Source organism: Daucus carota, chromosome 1 (assembly GCF_001625215.2).
Source record: "Daucus carota subsp. sativus chromosome 1, DH1 v3.0, whole genome shotgun sequence".
NCBI classification, from domain to species: Eukaryota; Viridiplantae; Streptophyta; class Magnoliopsida; order Apiales; family Apiaceae; genus Daucus; species Daucus carota.
Window position 1 is genome coordinate 3,725,278 of NC_030381.2, and position 21,059 is coordinate 3,746,336.

The 21,059-nt window shown below is 30.0% G+C and overlaps 2 protein-coding genes across 5 annotated transcripts in view; one reads left to right on the top strand and one right to left on the bottom strand.

The window, feature by feature from the left end:
- LOC108209512 (serine hydroxymethyltransferase 3, chloroplastic) overlaps window positions 1-21,059 on the top strand; it is a 61,446-nt gene that overhangs the window by 38,550 nt on the left and 1,837 nt on the right. The window contains exons 1-6 of one of the 3 annotated variants that reach the window (XM_017380458.2): window positions 18,050-18,260; window positions 19,083-19,319; window positions 20,081-20,276; window positions 20,354-20,528; window positions 20,621-20,738; window positions 20,901-21,013. In XM_017380458.2, coding sequence (XP_017235947.1) covers window positions 19,103-19,319; window positions 20,081-20,276; window positions 20,354-20,528; window positions 20,621-20,738; window positions 20,901-21,013 — 819 coding nt within the window. In that variant the 5' untranslated portion in view covers window positions 18,050-18,260; window positions 19,083-19,102. Of the gene's footprint in view, window positions 1-18,049; window positions 18,261-19,082; window positions 19,320-20,080; window positions 20,277-20,353; window positions 20,529-20,620; window positions 20,739-20,900; window positions 21,014-21,059 lie in introns of those variants that run through there. The other 2 variants (XM_017380467.2, XM_064090662.1) reach the window with 2 other exon arrangements.
- Window positions 11,262-12,858, bottom strand: LOC108196371 (probable protein phosphatase 2C 72). 2 transcript variants are annotated; one of them, XM_064090661.1, is made up of 5 exons: window positions 12,625-12,858; window positions 12,125-12,406; window positions 11,987-12,044; window positions 11,617-11,840; window positions 11,262-11,531 (listed from the first exon to the last, which is right to left on the bottom strand). In XM_064090661.1, exons 1-5 carry the CDS (start codon window positions 12,799-12,801, stop codon window positions 11,328-11,330), a joined length of 945 nt encoding a protein of 314 aa, XP_063946731.1. In that variant the 5' UTR covers window positions 12,802-12,858; the 3' UTR covers window positions 11,262-11,327. The 2 variants fall into 2 exon arrangements, with proteins under 2 accessions (XP_063946731.1, XP_017219120.1); XM_017363631.2 differs by having other exon boundaries at window positions 11,930-12,044.

Sequence of the window (21,059 nt, forward strand, 5' to 3'; positions counted from 1 at the left end):
AGATGGCGCGGTAGTAATGCAGGTTTAGGCCTGAGCAGTGTCTGGGTTGCTAGGCATTGTTATTTCGGCGTAGTAAGTAGGTTTTCCATCTAGTATCTCTTGTATGTTTAGTTGTGCTGTTGCTGGTGTGCTTTTGCTGGTGGATGCTCTAGATATAAGCTAGAGATATGTATGGCTTTAGGCCAATGTTTCTTTTGTATTCTCCCTTGTGGAGAATTTCTTATATCTATGAATTTGCTTTTCAAAAAAAAAAAAAAAAAAAAAAAACTCTAACGGTTCTCAGCTACTTGTTAATAATAATAATAATATAAAATAACGAGTCTTACTAAATCGCGGTGATTTAAGGATTAACTTCTACAAAAAAAAAAAGATAAAAAAAAAGAAGGAAAATAAATTTTTTATTCATAAATATTGGGTAGGCAGTGATTAGAGATTATCCAAAAATAAGTAATGATTAAGAAATATTAGAATGTGTTAGTGATTTAGAAAATAATAGTTAAGATAGTGGCCTGGGTAGCATATTTTTTATACATTACTTAAATCTGAGTTAAAGAGCACATTTAGATAACTTATTAGACTTGCTCAGTTTAAGTAACAATAAATAGATATATTTAATTAAGATATCTTCGATACTTTGAAATTTAATTATAGTTATTTGAGGATTCAAAAGTTAGAATTATGAAATATTTAACTAAAATTTCAAATTATATCAAAAAATTTGGTGGTATCAATCAATTAAAACTATATTTAAAAATTTATTAATCCCTCTGTTTCAAAATACATGTTAATTTTAGAAAAAAAATATTTTAAAATATCTGTCCACTTCAACTTTCAGTGTAGATTCATGTTTCCAAAATCAACTCTCCTTCACATATTTCTAATTTATATTTCCAAGATCACATATCACATATTAGGTTCAATTAATGATTTAATACACTTCTTTTTTGTCAAATTTTTTTTTTTTAAAACTATGTGATTTTTTGAAAGTGAACATGTAATTTGAAACGGAGAGAATATTATCTTTTATTGAAATTAGTCAAAATTTATTATCATAATATTCAAACATTATCGTGCTATTCAAATATCGATTAATTTTTTTAACCTTACAGAATGACGGGAACTGTGTCATCATTCGTTATATTTTATTTTTTTAAAAACTAGTGAATAAAGTCGCGCTTCGCGGCGGCGTTATAAATTTTGATACGAATTAATATTATAATAACAAAAAAATTTGAGTCATCTTTCCATTAAACATATCACTAATAAAAAAAATATTATAATTAGTAAAGAAATCTGTTTAAGTGGCCATCTTGTCAAACACAATACTAATAATAAAATTAAAACCGGCCTCTCGTGAAAGACAATATTAATCCATAATTGTTATTTTTATGATAAAATTAAATATTATAATTTAGATCAAAATTAGTCTGAGCCGCTCTCTTGTCAAACACAATACTAATAACAAAATATTATAATTTAGATATTAGTTTGAGTCGCCATCCTGTCAAACATGATACTAATAAAAATTATTCTAATTATGATAAAATTAAAGATTATAATTGGATAAAGATTATTTTGAACCGCCGTTTTTACAAAAAAACTATTATAACATAGATAAAAATTATATTAGCCACTATTCCGTCAAACATAATACTAATAGGAAAATTATTATTATTTAGATAGAAATTAGTTTGGGCCGCCTCCCGTGTCCATCAAAGACAATACTAATCAAGAATTATTTACATTATTAAAAAATCAATATATGATTCCTGTTTTATATAACCTATTTTTTTTGTAATTATTTTGAACTGTCGTATTAACAATGTTTTTTTTATAACATAGATAAAAATTATATTAGCCACTTTCCCGTCAAACATAATACTAATTGAAAAATTATTATTATTTAGATAAAAATTAGTTTGGCCGCCTCCCGTGCCCGACAAACACAATATTAATCAAGAATCATTTACATTATTATAAAATCAATATATGATTCTTATTTTATATATTCAATTTTTTTTTGTTAATTATTTTTATTTTATGATTCCTATTTATTAATTAAAAATTATTATTCTTTTATGTACCTAATTTTTTGCTATTAGTTTTTTTAATGATTAATATCTTTACGATCCTTGATTTTCTATACAAAATTTTAAGACTAAATCGAAAATAAAAATCGTAATCCCTACACATCCTAAAAATAAATTGTATTTTTATCTATGATTGTTAGTTTAAATAAATATAATTCTACTCGTTTTAGGATTCCTAAGTAAGAAAAGAATTGTATTAGCTTTAGAATTCAAAGAAAACAAGAATTGTATTAATTTTTGGAATCCTTGAATCTGATTTTTTAAATATAATCCTATTTTTTTTGGGATTACTAAATAAAAAAAGAATTGTATCATTTTTAGAATTCAATAAGAAATACTAAATAAAAAGGGAAAAGAATTGTATTATCTTTAGAATTCAATAGGAAAAGAGTTGTATTACTTCTAGAATTCTTGAACCTTATTTTTTGAATTATAATTATATTTTCTTTCTAAAATTTAAGAAAAATTAGAAGACTGAATCGAACAATTCTAGCCGCATCCTCCTTTATATATATACTAGTTGAGAAGCCGCGCGTTGCGGCGGCCTATAAAATTATATTAATGATTTAATATTAATATTTGTAGAAAAAAATTATTTTGTGGCTGTCTATAAAAAGTATATTAATATTTTAAATTTAATATTTGTAGGATAAAATAAATTTTATATTATAAATATCTTGATGTAATACCAATACTAATATATAAAATTGCAAAATTGGGCTATAATTCATGTTGAAAAAATGAAAATAAATTTATACACGTAATTAACAATTTAAAGTACGACGAATCTTAATTTTATTTGTATTTTTTTTTTTGAAAAGTAATCATGTTCTTACATTGTCATCTTCCTCCAATTTTTTTTGATTGACTGTGCACAAAAACATATAACTTAAATCCGTGAGGTTGTAGTATTGAGAGAGAGAGGAACCCTACAACATATAGGTGTATTTATAGGTGCAGGGAGACTTGTGTGCTACTCTTTCCCATAATTAAATAATCTGAATAACCAACAAACATACATCACTAATAGTTAAATTTATTGATATCATCCATCAATATCATGTCAAGACTATATTCATCCCTCGTATTTAGATTTGTCGACTCCCACATAGCGGTCTATACCTTCGCTTGCAACAACTTTTATTTTTTTTAATACCGTATAAACAACCTTCACTTATCGTTCAGAAGAACAGCATCACTGAGCTAGAAATCGAGCAAGAGAACTATCACCAGAGAGATGTAGGGTTGTGGTATTAAGAGAGAGTAGATTGTGTTTAGATAATCCAAAACCCTACAACCTATAGGGGTATTTATAGGTGCGGAGAGACTTGTGTGCTACTCTTTCTCATAATTAAATAGTTGGAAACAAAATCAGATTAAAACTTTCAAGCTATTATATTCCATAAATAATCTGAAACAAAATCAGATTTTGAAACTTGCTTCCAATATATCCGAAACTTGCTTCTAATATATCCGAAACAAAAAAAGATAGTTATATCGCTTCTCCTATACATAGAAACAAAATCAGATTAAAACTTTTTTTTTTTTTTTTTGTAATGTCTACATATACGTAGATGAATTGTATCGAAATACAATAAACCGCATCCGGGATTCTTTCTTTCAAGAAAGTTTATCATCTAACCGAAAGTCATGCAAGCATAACTCCGGACGTTTAGACAATAAAGCTTAAATGAATGAGCAAAGAATTCCCGTTAGGAACATCACGAACTGCTCGCTTCCAAAGTAACCTGAGAAAAGAAAAAATAAACAAAACATAAATCCATATCCAATAAAAACATATATATTAATATATATAGAAACTTAACTAATATAAAAAGATGGTAAATCTAAAAAAACAAAATAAGAGTGTATAAATCAGAATAGACAGGAAGTAAAAATAAAGTAGAAATATTAATAAATTAAAAAAGAAAACTAACCAAAGGGAAACCCTTTGGTTAGACATTAAAAATTAATAATTATATAGTTGAAAATCTTAGCACCCTTTTAAATACTATTATAATGCAATTATTAAAACTGCTTAAAAGACTTTCCATAAAATACTCCACCAAAATAAATTAACTGAGTCACTATAATCCACTGAATTGTTTATATACAATTATAATAATTAGGGGCAATTAAGAAGATGGGTTTGTCACATGACGCTGCTCCGATTTTCAAATCCTATGGGGTTCCTCATGGTTCAACTGGTATGCCCTTCTATTACAATTATTTACAATATTCTTTCTTTTTCTCATGATTTTGAGTGGAATTGCGAAAGGTGTTGATTTTAATCTTGTTTGTTTGTGTGTATTTGTTTGTTTATTTAATCCCTGTGTTTTGTTTGATTTTTGGTGTTTTTGGGGGTTTTCGTGTTACATGTGATACGCTTCGTTGTTCGCTTCGCATACGACGAGGCAACTTGATCGATAGCATAGCGGTGGTGGTGGCGGTGACGGCGGTTTCAGGACGGGATCCGGTTTCAGAAAGAAAAGCGCGCTAATTGTGCCTTAATTGAGGGCGGTAATTGTGCCTCGTTAATTATGCCTCTTTATTGAGGGCGTAAATTGTGTCTCAATTATTGAGGGCGTAAATTGTTCCTCTTTATTGAGGGCGTTAATTGGGCCTTATTTGAGGGCGTTAATTGTGTCTTAATTAAGGATATTAATATTTTATTATTATGCCTTAATTAAGAGCTTAATTGTCTCAATCATGAGTTATCATGATTGTGGGAATATTTTGATGTAATCTGTTAAATATATCGACTTATATTCTTTTTGTTTCTCTTGTTTTATTTTCAGGATTTTTGGAAGAAGACCGGTTTTCTTTTCGGACATTAAAGTTTTATTGTCTAAATTTCCCCGGTCATCTTGCATGTCCGACGGTTAGATAACAAGCTTTCTTGAATGAAAGAATTATCACGGTGAATTGCCGATTCTTGTTGAGATTTATTCTCATTTTCAAAAAAAAAAAAAAAATTATAATGTAATCAATTGCTCCTCAAATTAAGCACCTGATTTTTTCTTTGTTTCAATATTTTAAATAAAAATACCTATTTACCATTTACATATTCTGTATACATTTATTACATAAATATTCACTCTCGGTGATAATCCTTCTTTGTCTTATTTAAAGGAATTAAACTTTTCAACTTAATTTCACAACTTTTTCAATATAAGTTCAAAATTGTCGGTTTTTTTAAATCCTCTTACTACTCCTGGCTGAAGATTAGCAGCCTTAAACATTTTTAAATGTGGTAGTTACTTACCATATCAGAATCCCTTAGCTACTATTAAAAACTTTTAATAATTATGCAATTATTATCTTAATTAGACATGTCAATTATCCTTAAAATCTTCCTATCTATTAATAGTTGATTATCTATTAATTAGAGTAACCCGACAATTTGAAAATTTTTGAGCGGATACAAATATACTTCAAGTCAGCAAAATACATGCTAAAATTCTCTAACAGTCTCAGAGTCTAACTTTTACTGCTATTGCTATTATTAGAGTTAACAATTTGTTAAGCTTTGGCCTTCACCAAATTTTGTTATCTAGGATTTAGCCAGAGCATTATTATCGCCAATTACCTTGCATCATTCATCGGAATTTAAGATAGTACACATAAAATAGATAGAAGCCTAATCTTGAGTTCTTTATTAAACAATGTCAAACCGACATGACTTTTACTTGGATCATCCAAGACCAAACGCCATCAATGGCATCAAAAACCTCTATAAGGTACCAATGTAACCACCACCTTAAAGTAAAATCTGAACCATCTCCATAGGTTCCACGATTAGTCTATTTTCATAGTACTATGCATTCTGCCAGTAATATATCCTTAAGCATTCTGCAAGAATTCCAGTTAATAGCAAAGCAAAACCAACCTAAAAATATGGTATAATTGATTCTAAAAGAGTCAAAATCACCTTCGTTAAGGTGAGAAATGCAACAATAAAGACAAGGATTACTGATACCCCCTTTTCTCATCTATTCAACCTTTTACCAAACCATATTAAAACTAACCAATCCAATTCAAAATATTCTGATCTTAATCACCCTTATAATTTATCTAGCTCATCGGTAACAAATAAGCTAATATACTAATACCCAATCGATGATAATCATGATTTCAAAACAAAGATCTTAGTAAAATATACAATTTAAGGGAGCATTTTATGATGATTATTCATATATTAATCCAACTAATAGTGATAATTAATCAGATTAAAACTTTTAAGCTACTATATTTCATAAATAATCTGAAACAAAATCAGATTCTGAAACCGAAACTAAAAAAGGTAATTTTAATTTTTGATATTTTTCATCCAAAAATTCCAGAAAATTAGAAATATAAAACGGAGCGATGTGAGAGACGCCACCTACATGCCCCTCGCTTCTCCTTTATATAAGTATATTGATATATATACAGGGATAAGATCAAATAAAAACTTTTTTAAGTTACAAACTTACAAACTTTTTTTCATTCTCCCATCGTGTTAATACTTAGTTATATAAAGTATCCATGTTGAAAATTTTTCAAAAAACATCACAATTTTTAAAAATAACGCATAAATAAATCGCGTTTTCAACACATTTATAACTGGGGTTCAACATCAGGTGTTGAACACTAATTATCATTGTGTTGAATATATCTAAAAAGATGTTTAAACTATACCTCTGGGGTTTGGGTAGGGTCTAGAAACATAAATATTAGTTATATAACATGTTTACCTTAGTTCTTACATTTAAAAATTGGTTTATGTACTTCTCCACTACTATTTATATCGATGTTCAACAAAATATGTTAAAAAAATGTTGAACTCAAGTTATATATGTGTTGAACAAAAAAAGTTTGTAAGTTTGTAAGTTTGTACCAGAACCCTCCCCTATATATATATATATATAAACACACACACACACACACTACAACACAATATAGAGTTATATATCTGGTCTCTTGATTTTTTCACGGATTTTCAAGAATTTTGACCATACTATTCAAGATATCTTTTTTTAATTGTTATCAATAAAAATATTAATATCATATTTTTATTCACAAATAATATTCAAAACTTTTTTAAATACAATTAAAACTTTCAAAATTATGTGAAAGTCAAGAAATATATATATCTAAATTAACATATTCAAACATATAGAGTAATTCATGATCTATAATACTCTAAGATATGCAGCGTAAGAATTAGGGTTGATTAAGAAGCAAATAACGAAAATGTGTCAATAAGATCAATATTTGTCAATAAAAATAAGCAAATAACGAAAATTTTATCATTATAATATACTACAAGTAGACATGTAGAGTATTATGAAAAAGATTTTTTTAATATAAATGAAAAAGAAATTTCAAAAGAAGCTACTATTACGAAACATGAAATAATATTTCTTCGATCCCACCCCTTCATTCTTTCCATAGAGCTTGACGAGAATTTTAATACTTGTATAAAATTTAATTTCATAATTATTTTAGTTTCCACTCTCTGAATAAAATTTTAATCTCTAAATTTTATTAATAGAGATTTAAAATTAAGTTATGAAATTATATTTTATAAACGCTTTAAAAAGCGGGCCAAGTAGTGAAAAACCCGTAAAAAATGAATGGGAAGGACATAATACCATCTTTTTTGTTTTTTGTGTTTAAAATTAAATATATAATTTGAATTTAAAATTTTAACAAATAATATAAATAAATATTGTATGTTATTCGAAAATATTGATATAACTGTAAGTGCAGAGTAAAATAATATTTAACTTATTAAACCAATTATATTTGTAGTTTTAGAATAAATTTATAGGGACGATCAAATTCTAAAAAATAAATTGATATAGTATATTGTAACTATAACTATAATGATTAATGGATTAGATCGATAATTTTCAATATAATGATAATATATGAAAATACAATTATACTATTTTCAGGGGTAAGGATTTTTATTCAAAATTATTATGATAATATGAAGTAACTAATGTAAAACACTGGTTATTATTTTATTTTTTTGACGGAAAAACTCTTGTTATATATAGTTTACAGAAAAGCTCAACCCAGGAAAGGGTCCTACATATACAACATGAATATAAAATTTTAGATACAACTGTAATATGTATTTTTGATAATTTGATATAAAAGCCCAAATTTTAGATATATAAAATTGTATTTAATTCATTATTAAAAATAATGTCATTCTATAATATTGAATTAAGTTTTCTTTATGATTAAAATAAGATTTCTTTTGCGTCAAAAATAAAATAAAATAAGATTCCTTTTTTTTTTTTTATCTAATAATGATTTTTACTCCTTATATATAATCTGTGATTAACTAAAGCACTTCATGTAATCCAATTAATATTAGTTACATTATTATTCTTCAAGTAATTTATTGAATTTTGATTTTATAATTTTTCGGGGAATAGCTACCTCTCTTTTTGGCTATAATAATCAAAATTGTTAGTGAATACACCTCATTACTCATGCTCCCTGTTCAGGATAACAACTCATTCCTCATTCATTCTCGCTGATCATCATCAAAATTATCACCGGCATACAAACCTCTAAATGCTAGTATGTTTTCATTTCTCAATATATATATATATAATATATATCACAAATTACTTTTTCGAATTTTAAATATCTTAATTTATTATTTTTTTTATACTAATATATCATTTGATTGAATTTTTGTTTTGAAAATTTAGTAGTCCGTTCTCATCTTGGATACTTTGCGTCATAATTTCAATTTGCATTTTGTTTATTAAAATATGACAACTTCTAGTTTCTTCCCATCCTCCTTCAGGATTTGGTACTAGTGGACAAGGTATGAATATAAACCTACTCAAAATACTCGTATTGTTATTTAATAAGTTCATTTAATCACTTTTTGACATATTTTCAAATAAATTATAGATTAATTTATTGACAAAAAGAGAATATATTTTTCTGATTTATGTGTTATCGATTTTTATTTGATTCATATATTTATTCCTGCATCATAAATTTATGTATATCGATAAAGTTATATTTATTTTATAATGTCATATATGACTTACTTAATTTATCACAAATTTTGAAAGATGATGGATATTGTTCATATGTAATTTTTTAAAGTTTGATATTTATTTATTTATTCGATATTTTGTATACGATCTTCTGATTGATTCCATTAAATATTACGGTAAATTTATTTTTTTTAACATCTAAAACTAATAAACAAGCCAAATGTAATATTTAGACAATGTAATTATTTACTGTTGCACAACGTTTACCGTTGAACAACTTTGTCTTAGTAGTATGATTTTTTTTAAAAACATATTACTTTCTAAACTCATAAAAACTCTTTTTTCATTTAAAAAATCAGTGTTACGGTAATTATTTTTGTTCTTAATATGTTTTTACCCCTAATTAAAAATTTATTATTTAAAAAAAATATTAAGAAGATCGTACATCATCTAGTCTTACAACAGAAGAAGTGAATGGAGAATGAATAGAGTTGGGGTTGCTGTATAAGGGAATGGAGAATGAATAGAGTTGGGGTTGCTGTATAAGGGACTGCTAGATGATGGAGAATGAATGGAGTTGGGATTGCTGTACTGGTAATAATAGTTATGGCGTTGTTGACCATCAAAAGTATATTTTAGAGAGCTTTAATTTACGTGCTTTTTACACATTCGTGTATGTTTGAATGAGTAGGAGTATGTTTGCTTAAACATTTAGTTATTTATGTGTATGAGAATAATGTCGTTAAGTTTCAAAATTTGATCTTAAATGCTTTCTCCACATTTTTTAATCAAAGAATGAGTATTTGTGTATGTATGAATGAGTATAAGTATGTTTGCTTAAACATTTAATTATTTATGTATATGAGAACAATGTCGTTAAGTTTATTCCACATTTTTTTTATGGAAGAATGAGTATCCGTGTATGTATGAATGTATGAATGAGTATGAGTATGTTTGCTTAAACATTTAGTTATTTATGTGTATGAGAATAATATGGTTGAGTTTCAAAATTTGATCTTAAATGCTTTGTACACATTTTTTATGAAAGAATGAGTATTCGTGTATGTATGAATGAGTATGAGTATGTTTGCTTAAATATTTAATTATTTATGTAATGAGAACAATGTCGTTAAGTTTCAAAATTTGATCTTTTGTAATTAAAGAATCCTTTTCTCAAGAATTGTGTTAATGCATCTTTAAAAGCACGCCCTTTAAATTTTAGCAAGTAATATTCTTTGTTTAATATAGTAATGTCATCGAATTGTTTCCATTCAAAAATTCTTTAGAGACATAAACATAGTAATATTCCTAATTATTTTTTTTGATTTTTTCATCATTTTAAATCTGACAAGATTATATAAGTGTCTCCAAAAAATTTAAAATTATGCAGGTGTTTTCTGAAAATTTGCTTCGCACCTTTTTCATCCGAGGCATGAAGCCAAACAAATTAATTAAACTAAGCAATGTCTATTAACTTCATATTAGACGGAAGTTGTGATAAAACATTTTCGAATAGAGATACAGAAAAAACTCCTATCTTGATTTTTATATGAAACACATGTTCACAGATGACATAAAAAATTATGATGAAAATTTTTGAGATACACAAAAATTCACACAATAAAGAGTAAATACACCACTAATAATTTTCAAAAGATAATACACATAAAATGGAAAACATGAAATTATAATTAAAATCATATGGCAAAAATATAATACAACACAACATGTCATCTACATAAAATTTGACACAACATCTTTCAAGATTAATATGATAAATTTGATATTATTGTATTATTTTAAGATATTAAAATAATATCTTGATTAAACTAACAATTTGAGGTCCCGTGACTTCTGGAATCAATGTTTGAATTTTCGGGAACGTCCATAGACAAATTACTAATTTACCTATAATTTATAATACTAAATATAGTGATCTTGTTGCATTGATGAGTACTATATGATCGGTTGAGTGTGACAATAGTGAGAATAATATTATTATGTTATAAAATTATATAATGATAAAAAAGTACAGAACAATTGTTCACAACTTTCATACATATAATTTGTTCTCACATGAATAGAGGATCATGTATGATTTAGTTTATATATTGTGAAACAAAACATCAAGCTGCATTGTGAAACTTCTGTAGTATATATGAAATCTATAATTCTCATTTGGTTTAAACTTTAAACATAACACTACAAGCTCAAGGAGTCATTAGGAAGGTTGAGTTTGTGACTCTGTGTTGTGATGCAAACTATGAAAAAACAAACATATAACAGTGCAATCATCCCTCCTTGAAGTTGGGTACTTGTGTTCCCAGGCAGCTGTGGCTGCGTCCACTACTGCCTTGGCCGCGTCTTCGCTCTTTGCTGCCCATATAATCGATACTACTTCATTATTGCTCAGCACATCCCAAACCTGCAGGGATCACAACTTGTTGGTTAGAATTATTTCCTCAGGATTTCCTTTATATGTTTTGTTAATTTCAGAAATGCAGGCTTACTCCATCAGTTGCGAGAACAAGGAACTGGTCAGAGAAAGTTAGGCGATGACAGGTGACCTCAGGAGTGGAAATAACACCATGGTTTTTCAGCATGAAGTCTCCAAAAGCACGAGACATGGCTAGGCCTGGAGAGTCTTCGTGAGGCAACCATACTCGTTGAACGTGTGATTCATCTTTAAGTGCAAGCACACGACCATTGCACGCTCTAATTCTCTCTGCTTCCACTGCATCAGGCAAAATCACAATATTAAAGTCTGATCACATGACACTTCCCGAACTTCTAAGAGCCGGAATTTAGGTTACAAGGACTTACAGGGAACGCATGGCTTTAAGTCAGTGGTTAGCTGAACAGCCTGGATTCCATTTTTACCCATCTTCCCCAAAACTGCTCGTGAATCGCCTAGATTAGCTATAAGAAGATCATCACCCTGCATAATTTTACAATCTGATGAGAACTGAATAATATGAAGTAAATAGTGTTGAAAATAATGTATGCTAATAAACTTGCCTGTTTCGTAACTGTGACAGCAGTGGTACCACTGCAAGCACAATCTACATTCTCCAGAAGCTTAACCTCTTTGTCCATCACTCTGAATGCACTAACACAAGCCTCTTTCCACTTCTCAAAGTCTTTCTTGTCGTACGATGTTGTATCGTATTTCATTATATTGTTCATCTGATTCAAGAGCAACGAAGGCAAGCGATTTCGTACCAATTTGCTGACCACATGACCATTTGCTCCATGCCCATCAAAGACTCCACAGAAAGTTCCATGTTCCATTCCATAGCCCTTTTTAACGGAACAATAAAGTTCAAAGTCAGACACTTTATAGTCTAAAAATAACAGAAATCAATATGACCCGGGGCTGATATATTCTATTTTGAACACTTAACAGGTTTATAAGGCCGGATTAGTCTCCCCTAGTTCGACCCCGAATATAACACTTAACAGGTTCAAGTCTATGAATTTATAGAAAACTCTGCGAACAATATAAAAATTTAACACACCTGGTAAATGATCCCACAATCTTGATTTAGCCCTTTACTCCCTTGCTGAGAATGCAGAGAACCATTTCTATCAATTCCATCACCTGTTTTACCTGTTTCTTGATAATACACAACATTCTCAGGGCCATGCTCAATATCATAGATCCCAGAAGATGCAGTGGATATGCAGGTCCCCATGTAAACAGATTCAATATTCTCTTGTTTACTTCCTTAATCAAAGTTAAAACCAATGACTCCTGCATTATTCTATTTATAGAATGATCACTGAACTAGAAATTAAAATAAACAATATAATACAATTTGCACGTAGTGGCTCTTAGCAAGTCTAAAACAACAACTTGCTTATAATAACACAATTATATGAGTGTCATATTATTTTAGATTACCCCAAGATTCAAGCAAGGGCATCTTAGGTGTCCCTGTGTTGGATCAAGAAACAGTCCATCTCATATATGCTCATAAATTGCTGCTTCTGATTATTTTTTATCGTATCTTGCGGTTCGGCAAAATTTTCAGGTTTTATGTCAAGACTCGAAGCTAAATTTTAATATTCTTCCCGAAATTAATGCGATCATATCATATTCTCATCATTTTCCTTAACTCGAAAGTTCATTTTGGCTTCAAGAGCAAATCGTAGGGCGTCTTGGGCAATTATAAGCCTTCATGTTTATAATAATTTATGAGAATTTTAGGAGAGACAGAGAGTCGATTTGTATACTACCAGGCTCAGCTCTTATATCATGTCAGATTACCGTTTCTTCTATCATCCTAATATTTAGATGGCTTGTTATTTAACATAGATTATCCTTCTCTAACACTTGAAAGATTTTAGAAAAAGGGATCACTTCATTATTAAATAGAATTTTGAGACATTTTTTGAGGCAATCAAGTAAAAAAAGAAACTCGAAGAAGCAATAAGAAAGTTGACTATAGATAGGCACTTCATATGTGATAATGAAATGTATAAGTTCATGGCCATTGGGCCTCTTGGATAGATAATGGAATAGCCATATCTAAAAATGTGAATAGTTGGTCAACTCTCTCAACACTAATCAGAATTTAAGATTGGATTATAACAATGCAGTTCTTTGCTACAAGTACTAGGCTAACTTAAACTAGTTGGCATCATCGAATTTAGACCAATAATTGTTAGTTACTTTAATTAGCTGATGCTTATAGCTAGACATAACTATGTTTTTCTTAATTAGATTATCATTGTCATCATGTTATGTGTCATCTATAGTTCTAGTTGACTTTTATATGTTATGAATAACCGAAACCAGGTAAGCTGTACATTGCATGAAAGGGTAGAGGTGCTGTATAATATACTGTATATCCAAGGTCTGAGGACCAAATTAAGGAATCAGTGATATATATTTTGTTTATTTTTTATATACACGTAGCACCTGCAGGTCTGGAGACGATTTCAGGAAGGGGCACGGAAAATATACAAAAAAAAAATAAAAATTTAATTGATAATTTATAACCTATGCATCTGCAGTCGCAGAACTAAATAATTAACCCCGTCAAAAAATATTTCAAACATTTGATGCATTGAAGCACTATATATAATCAATAAGCAGTAGTAGTGCAGCACCTAATACATTTTACTGGTTTTTTTGTCAGCATCTGACAGAATTTACATGAAGAGGTGTCTGTATATTTTCAAACAGCTGATATGGAACAGATAAGAGCAGACTCTAGTTTCCTAGTGGACGATTAGTATCCAGCTTATGGAATCTTATCAAATTTGCTTATTTATCATATGGATTGTTTTAACTAGTTCAATATATTTCAGCTGTGTAATTTATTTCTGAAACAATAATGCAATTTGCTACTGCAAAGTTCCTCTTGTGCGATGAAATGATTGCTATTGGTACTATTGTTCCTGACATCTCATCTTTTCGCCAAAGAAATGGGAGTAATATGAATGTCATAATTTTTGAAATCGTGATATTTAAGATCAGATCTTTCTGAAATGTGGTATTTTTATCAAACATGCACAAAAACTAGAGCAGCCTTGCTTTTCTGTATTTGGCAAACTTTCTTTCAGAAAAAATATGTGCGGTAAACCTTGGCCACTTTTTAAGATGCTCCCTCATATTTTGCTGACTTGTTCAAGGAGCATCCACATTTTTTGGCGAAAGCTTCCAGGTAGAGGATGTCCAGAGTTAAGATATCTGAGTCACAGGCATTGTGGAGCTATTGATGATCTGCAGGGGATTAGGATCTGCATGTAATGAGAAATTGTTGTCTGGATAAGTTTTTAGACAATAATATAAACCATATATCTCTTTTGTACATTAAATATACGGTTTAGGGCCATCAGAAAAGTACATGGCAATAGCTTTGATCCGATTTGTTGAACGAGAGCCCTTTCACACAGGACTCCCCATCACTCTGGCTGACTTTCATATCTACGCGAATTATGATCAGAACATTGTAACTCAACTATTTTTAACAAAGTTCACTATATTCATGCTTATACAGTTTAAAGCTGTTGTTTTTTTTTTTTTTTTTTTGACAGAAGTTTAAAGCTGTTGTTTAGTTGTGAAAAACTGAATAAGTTGCAGATAAAAAAGGAACATGACGTGGCAGAACTAGACACTCAGTTAAGGGTGACCCGATCTGCAAATAAACTTACTAATAAATTTAAAATTTCACATAGAAATGCAATCTGCCATAAAGGCAACAGAAGGAAGTACAATCTACCACTCGCCAGAACTAATAACAACAAGTACCTCTTGGCTCTGCCTGATTTAACCTCCGGTTGAGGGTATCAATTGATTTAGTTCTTTGTCAAATCAGTTATAAATTGGCCTTGATTTATATATTTTGAAGATCAAATAAAGAACAATGTTTGTCTGTGTTTCTCACAACTTCTGAAATACTTAAAACCAAAATTCTAGCTATTCAAGTAACTCAAATAATCTGGAAAAATATATGTTGTTGGTTTACTGGCAGCAGTTCAGGATTTTGAAGGATCAAGCACATGTCCAACGAACTGAATGTATCAGTTTTGTCTTCTCAAATGAAAAACAAGAATGGGTGGTCTGCAATAAAGTCAATTTTAATCTCTTCATCTGAACAATAACCTTCACATCTGGTTGCTACATCAGCAGCTGTAGCAGCAGCTTACCTCCTTCATTAACCTCAATAAAAGATTTTTGAATTATTTTCGAGACAAAGACAGGCTAGTGACCATCCACAATCTCACTAAGACCTTCCTTTGGATCAAAAAGGGCAAGACAGTTCTATCTGATGCTAAAATTCAAATTTTGGAACGTGGAACTCTTCCACAGAACTGCATACTCTGGAATATGACGTTCAAGGAATCTAGATGCTGTCCCAAGTCCCAACCTTCTTTATCAATGCCTGTCTTTCGCATCTTAAAAGTAAAAATAAATTTGATTCATAATACAAACAGTATACATTAAGGGGCTGATATTGTATCATGACTTTTAATGACAAATTTTGGGAGGATGACTTTAATGGATTTTATAGACTTTTAATGACTCTCTTTGACTTCTTAAGATTTTCAAAAACAATTCATGATTTCCGAGACAATGACTTTTAAAAAATTTAACAGACTTTTTTTTACAAATTCATGACTTTGAAATACTTTAATAGAGTTTTATTAAAATCATAAATAGTCTTTCTGAAACCGTCTAGAGCTTTTGCTATACCCTCTCGATCTTCGGCTATACCCAAGTTGGGTGTATGTTCACAAATCTGGCGACTACAAAATCGAGTACAAGATATTATTGCTGTATTATATATACAATAATAATGTTTACTGAATCATATTTATAAACATAATGTTAATTGTGAATCACAAATCTCTCCTTTTCTAGGAAGTATGACATATTCTTCTTTCTTACCTCTTGTTTCTACTCTTGCTCTTACCTTATGAGAAAAGGGAGCAGTGCTGGTGTATTCACTCGGTTTCAACTTTCTAAGCTGAAATCTCCCACAGGTGACTAGAATCTTTTTGTCATTCCACTGCATTATGTCATTAGATGTTGAACAAACACCGAGCCACGCCACATGCAATTTACACTGTGGCAATAGATCAATCTTCTTTATCCGGCCATAGTACTTCGGCATGCCATCCTCATCAGAGTATAAAGCCCAGACCTGACCAATCTCAAATTTCTCAAGGGATTTGTTGCCATTGAAATTATAAAATTCAGGGTCAGGAATTTCATAAGCATCCTCCGAAAAATCTGGTGCAGCACCAGCATCTTCAGTAGAATTTGCAAACATGAATCTAGCATACTGCAACTTCTGGTCCTCCTCATCCGTAGATAAATCCACGCACAGATCACACTGTTTTTTTTGCTCTGCTTGGTTTTTAGGTGTTTTCTGCTCTGCTTGGTTTTTAGGTGATGAACCCTAGGTTGGAGCGACCGGTTAATTGAGGGAAGATAAAGTCATGTCAAATCTTTTCAAACATGGCCTGCCAATTTTTTGAAAAAATATATGCAACTTTACATAGAAAGTCATTAAAAGTCTATCAATTATATTTTTCCACCAAAGTCTAGAAAGTCATTAAAAGTCTATCAATTATATTTTTCCACCAAAGTCATTGATATATTGAATAACAATTAACTTTTAATAACTCTTTAAAAATTGTAATTCAATACCTCAAATTTTGAAAAACTTTTTAAAAATCCTGATACAATACCCCCTTACTTTTAGAGAGTATTTAAAAGTTGTAATTGAATACATCTAGATTTTAAAAGTCAATAAAAGTCATTAAAAATCCTAATACAATACCAGCCCCTAAATATAAAATCTATTTCGTTTACTTTTATAAATCCTCCTTTGATTTTGTTTAAGATATAAGAAAAGTAGAAATATATTTTATTTACAATATCTACGATTCCGAAAGTATATATTATCTTATATTTAAATGTTATGTATAAATATTTTTCATTATTATATAATTTTGACTGTTTAGTGTTTATTAAATAATAACAATCTTAATTCGTACTTTGCGATACTATGATGATCAAGTATAGTAATAAAAATATGATTATAAATCATTTTAAAATTTACTTAAATATAAAATTATTAAATTTACTTTATGTTTAGAATCCCTGATAAGTATCTACACTTTATACAACGAAAATTAATCACAAAAACTGTTTAATTTTCAAAACGATATTGACCTTGAGCCCGCATAAATAGATATAAAATAATAATTTATAATTTATATTGATTTAACATGATAATGGTATAATTTAAATTATCAATTTCAGTTTTACATTGTAGACGACATAAATTATTAAAAACAATATTTTTCAAAAAAAAACAATATTTCAAAAAAAAAACACAATATTTTTCGGTTTACAATCCAAAAACTGCTTTAAACCGGAGTTTAAATTTTAAACGGCTCCCGAGTTGATATCTTTATGCCGTTATGCGCATCGAGCGGCGCGAATGAGCAGGTATAAAAAGAAAATCACCGAGCGGCGTGCAATTTCTGATCGTTAGGGTTCTTTGCAATCCCACTGACAACGACACTCTCCTTTTCTAATATTCCCATCAAATTTCAACCCCAAGAGTCCAAGACTCAACCAAAAAGTTGCCAACTTTCTTGCCTTCCATTCTTTGAGTTCTTGAATCAACAAGTAAATTTCTTCTTTTCATTTTCTTTATTTTATTAATTTTTTAGTTGAGCTCAACATCAAGAATGATAATTCATATTAATGTTGTTGTTTCTGTGTATATTTGAGTTGGTTTGTTAGTTTTGGTGAATATATGCTTAAAGATTTCATTTTTATTTGGGGGGTTGGTTTTAATTTACTTGAATATGATGTTGTTTTGTTTAATTGTGATTCTTTGTGTTAAAGTTTGAATCTTTTAGGACAATCTTGTTTGTTGGTGTGTATGTGATTGTGGATTGTCTTATTGCCTTTTCTATCAAGCTCAATAATAATACCTCATTTTAATGTTGTTTTTGTGTGTTTTGTTAGTTTTGGCCCCTTCTTTTGGGGGGTGGTTGTAATCATCTTGAGTATGATGTTGTTCTGTTTAATTGCGTTAAAGTTTGAATCTTTTAGGAAAATCTTATTTTTCTGTATGTATGTTTGTTTGGGGATTGTTTTATTGCTTTTCTAATTGAGCTGAATCGTAATATTTCATGTTAATGAATGGCCCGTTTGGAAACCTGAATTTCATTTAAAATTCTGGATTTGATCAAATAACCTGATTGGGAATTTGGATTTATAAACCTGAGAATTTGAAATGACAACTCAAATCCTGTCATTTGAAATCCATCATTTGAAAATGAAATGCATGTTCCCAAACGCCCTCTTATTGTTTTTGTGTGTATATAGAGCTGGTTTTGTTAGAAAGGTCTCATTTTTATTTGGTGGGTTGATTGTGATCAACTTAATATGATGTTGTCTTGATTTATTTTGAAATTTTGTGTTGTTGATTGAATCTTGTAGGTCGTAGGATAATCTTGAGGATGCAAGGAAGTGCAGTGATGGGTTCTGTTCAGCAGCCCATTTGGGTTAAAGGGTCATCAGTTTTTCATCCGAAAGGCTCTGCTGCTGTTGTTGGATTTCCACATCAGGCTAGATTAAGTGTTTTGAAGCCGTGTAGATGTTCGTCTCAGCTCCAAGCTAGCTTGGTCACTGGGAGGCCACCCTCTTCTGCTTCTGTTCCTGTACCTGATATGGGAGGTGATTATCGAGTTTTTGAGTCTGTTATTTATTGCTTTCGCTCAGTTTTTATAATTGCATGAACTTTTCCAGTTATTCCACAATCAAGAACTCAAGTTAAAAAGTATTATCTTTGTGTATGTGTGGTTTAATGGCAAATTTGACTATGTCAGAAAAGTTAAACTGAGTGGTATAAGTTCAATATGTTCAATGTCTTCAATCAGTAACTTATTCAGCTGTATTATTTTGAATATTTTCTCATCAACAGATTAATTAGGGAAGTAAATAATGGCAAAACATTACTGTCTTTAGCTGGTTACTTATATTAATGAATGCTTTAAACTTCAAAATTTAACAGGCAGAGTAGTGAGCCACCAATGACAATTAAGAAGAAGCTGTTAGCATCAAATTTTCTTCCTTGGTGATCTCTTGTTTCTGATGGACTATATAGTTAGTAGTTAGTATACTTCTGTACTTATCTATGTTTATGGAGTAAATATGGAAAATAAACTGTTGGAAAAGAAAATTACAAGCAACGTATCAATAGCTATGTGTTTATGGGGTGTATTATAGATTCTAGGTTGCAATCAGTATCAGGTTTGCTAGCTTGGCTAATTTTGAGCCAATCAACTGTAGTCCTACATAAATCAGATGTCTGCATTGTTTACCTGTGGGGTAATTAGTAGACTATTAAAACTGCTCTGTGGTACCCGTGACTAGTTTAGTCACTGGACTTTTAATAGAATTGTTTGTATTCATAGCATTACAATTTCCTAATTTAGGTGATATGATAAACTTTCAAGACAACCCACTGAATGAAGTTGATCCGGAAGTTCGGTCCCTTATCGACAATGAAAAACAACGGCAGTTCCGAAGCTTAGAGCTTATTGCCTCGGAGAACTTTACATACCGAGCAGTGATGGAAGCCGTTGGTTCATGTCTCACAAATAAGTATTCTGAAGGACTACCAGGCAAGAGGTCGGATATGTTCTAGTCTGGAAAAGACTTTATGATTAATTGTACTATGTAATGTTTTAACCAATAATATCTTTCAGGTATTATGGAGGAAATGAGTACATCGATGAACTTGAAATTCTTTGTCAAGAGAGGGCTCTGGCTGCATTTCACCTAGATGGGGAGAAGTGGGGCGTAAATGTTCAGCCATTATCGGGTTCCCCAGCAAATTTTGAAGTTTACACTGCTATTCTTAAGCCACATGATCGCCTAATGGTATGCTAGATATATAGTTCTGTTTAATTAATATGCTACTGTCTTGGAGTGCAGCATCAATATTAACTTAATTGTAAATTGTAATTAACTAGGGGCTGGACTTGCCCCATGGGGGACACTTGTCCCATGGGTTCATGACTCCTAAGAGACGTGTATCAGGAACATCAGTTTATTTTGAATCTATGCCTTATCGGCTCAATGAATCAACAGGTGATGCAGTTTACTAGTATGATATTTGAAGCAACGATAATAGGATTTTTTTTATTTTATTTTATTATTTTTTTTTTTTGCGGGGAAGGTGCTAAGTTGCATGTATTGACATATGTACTTGATAACGTTTTCTGATCCCAATTAATGTTATAATTCTTGTAGGTCTTGTTGATTATGACATGCTAGAGAAAACAGCTAATATCTTTAGGCCAAAGCTAATTATTGCTGGTGCCAGTGCTTATCCTCGAGATTTTGACTATCCTCGTATGAGAAAGGTACAATATATTAGCTGCTTGTCGGAAACATGTTAGATGTTTTCTT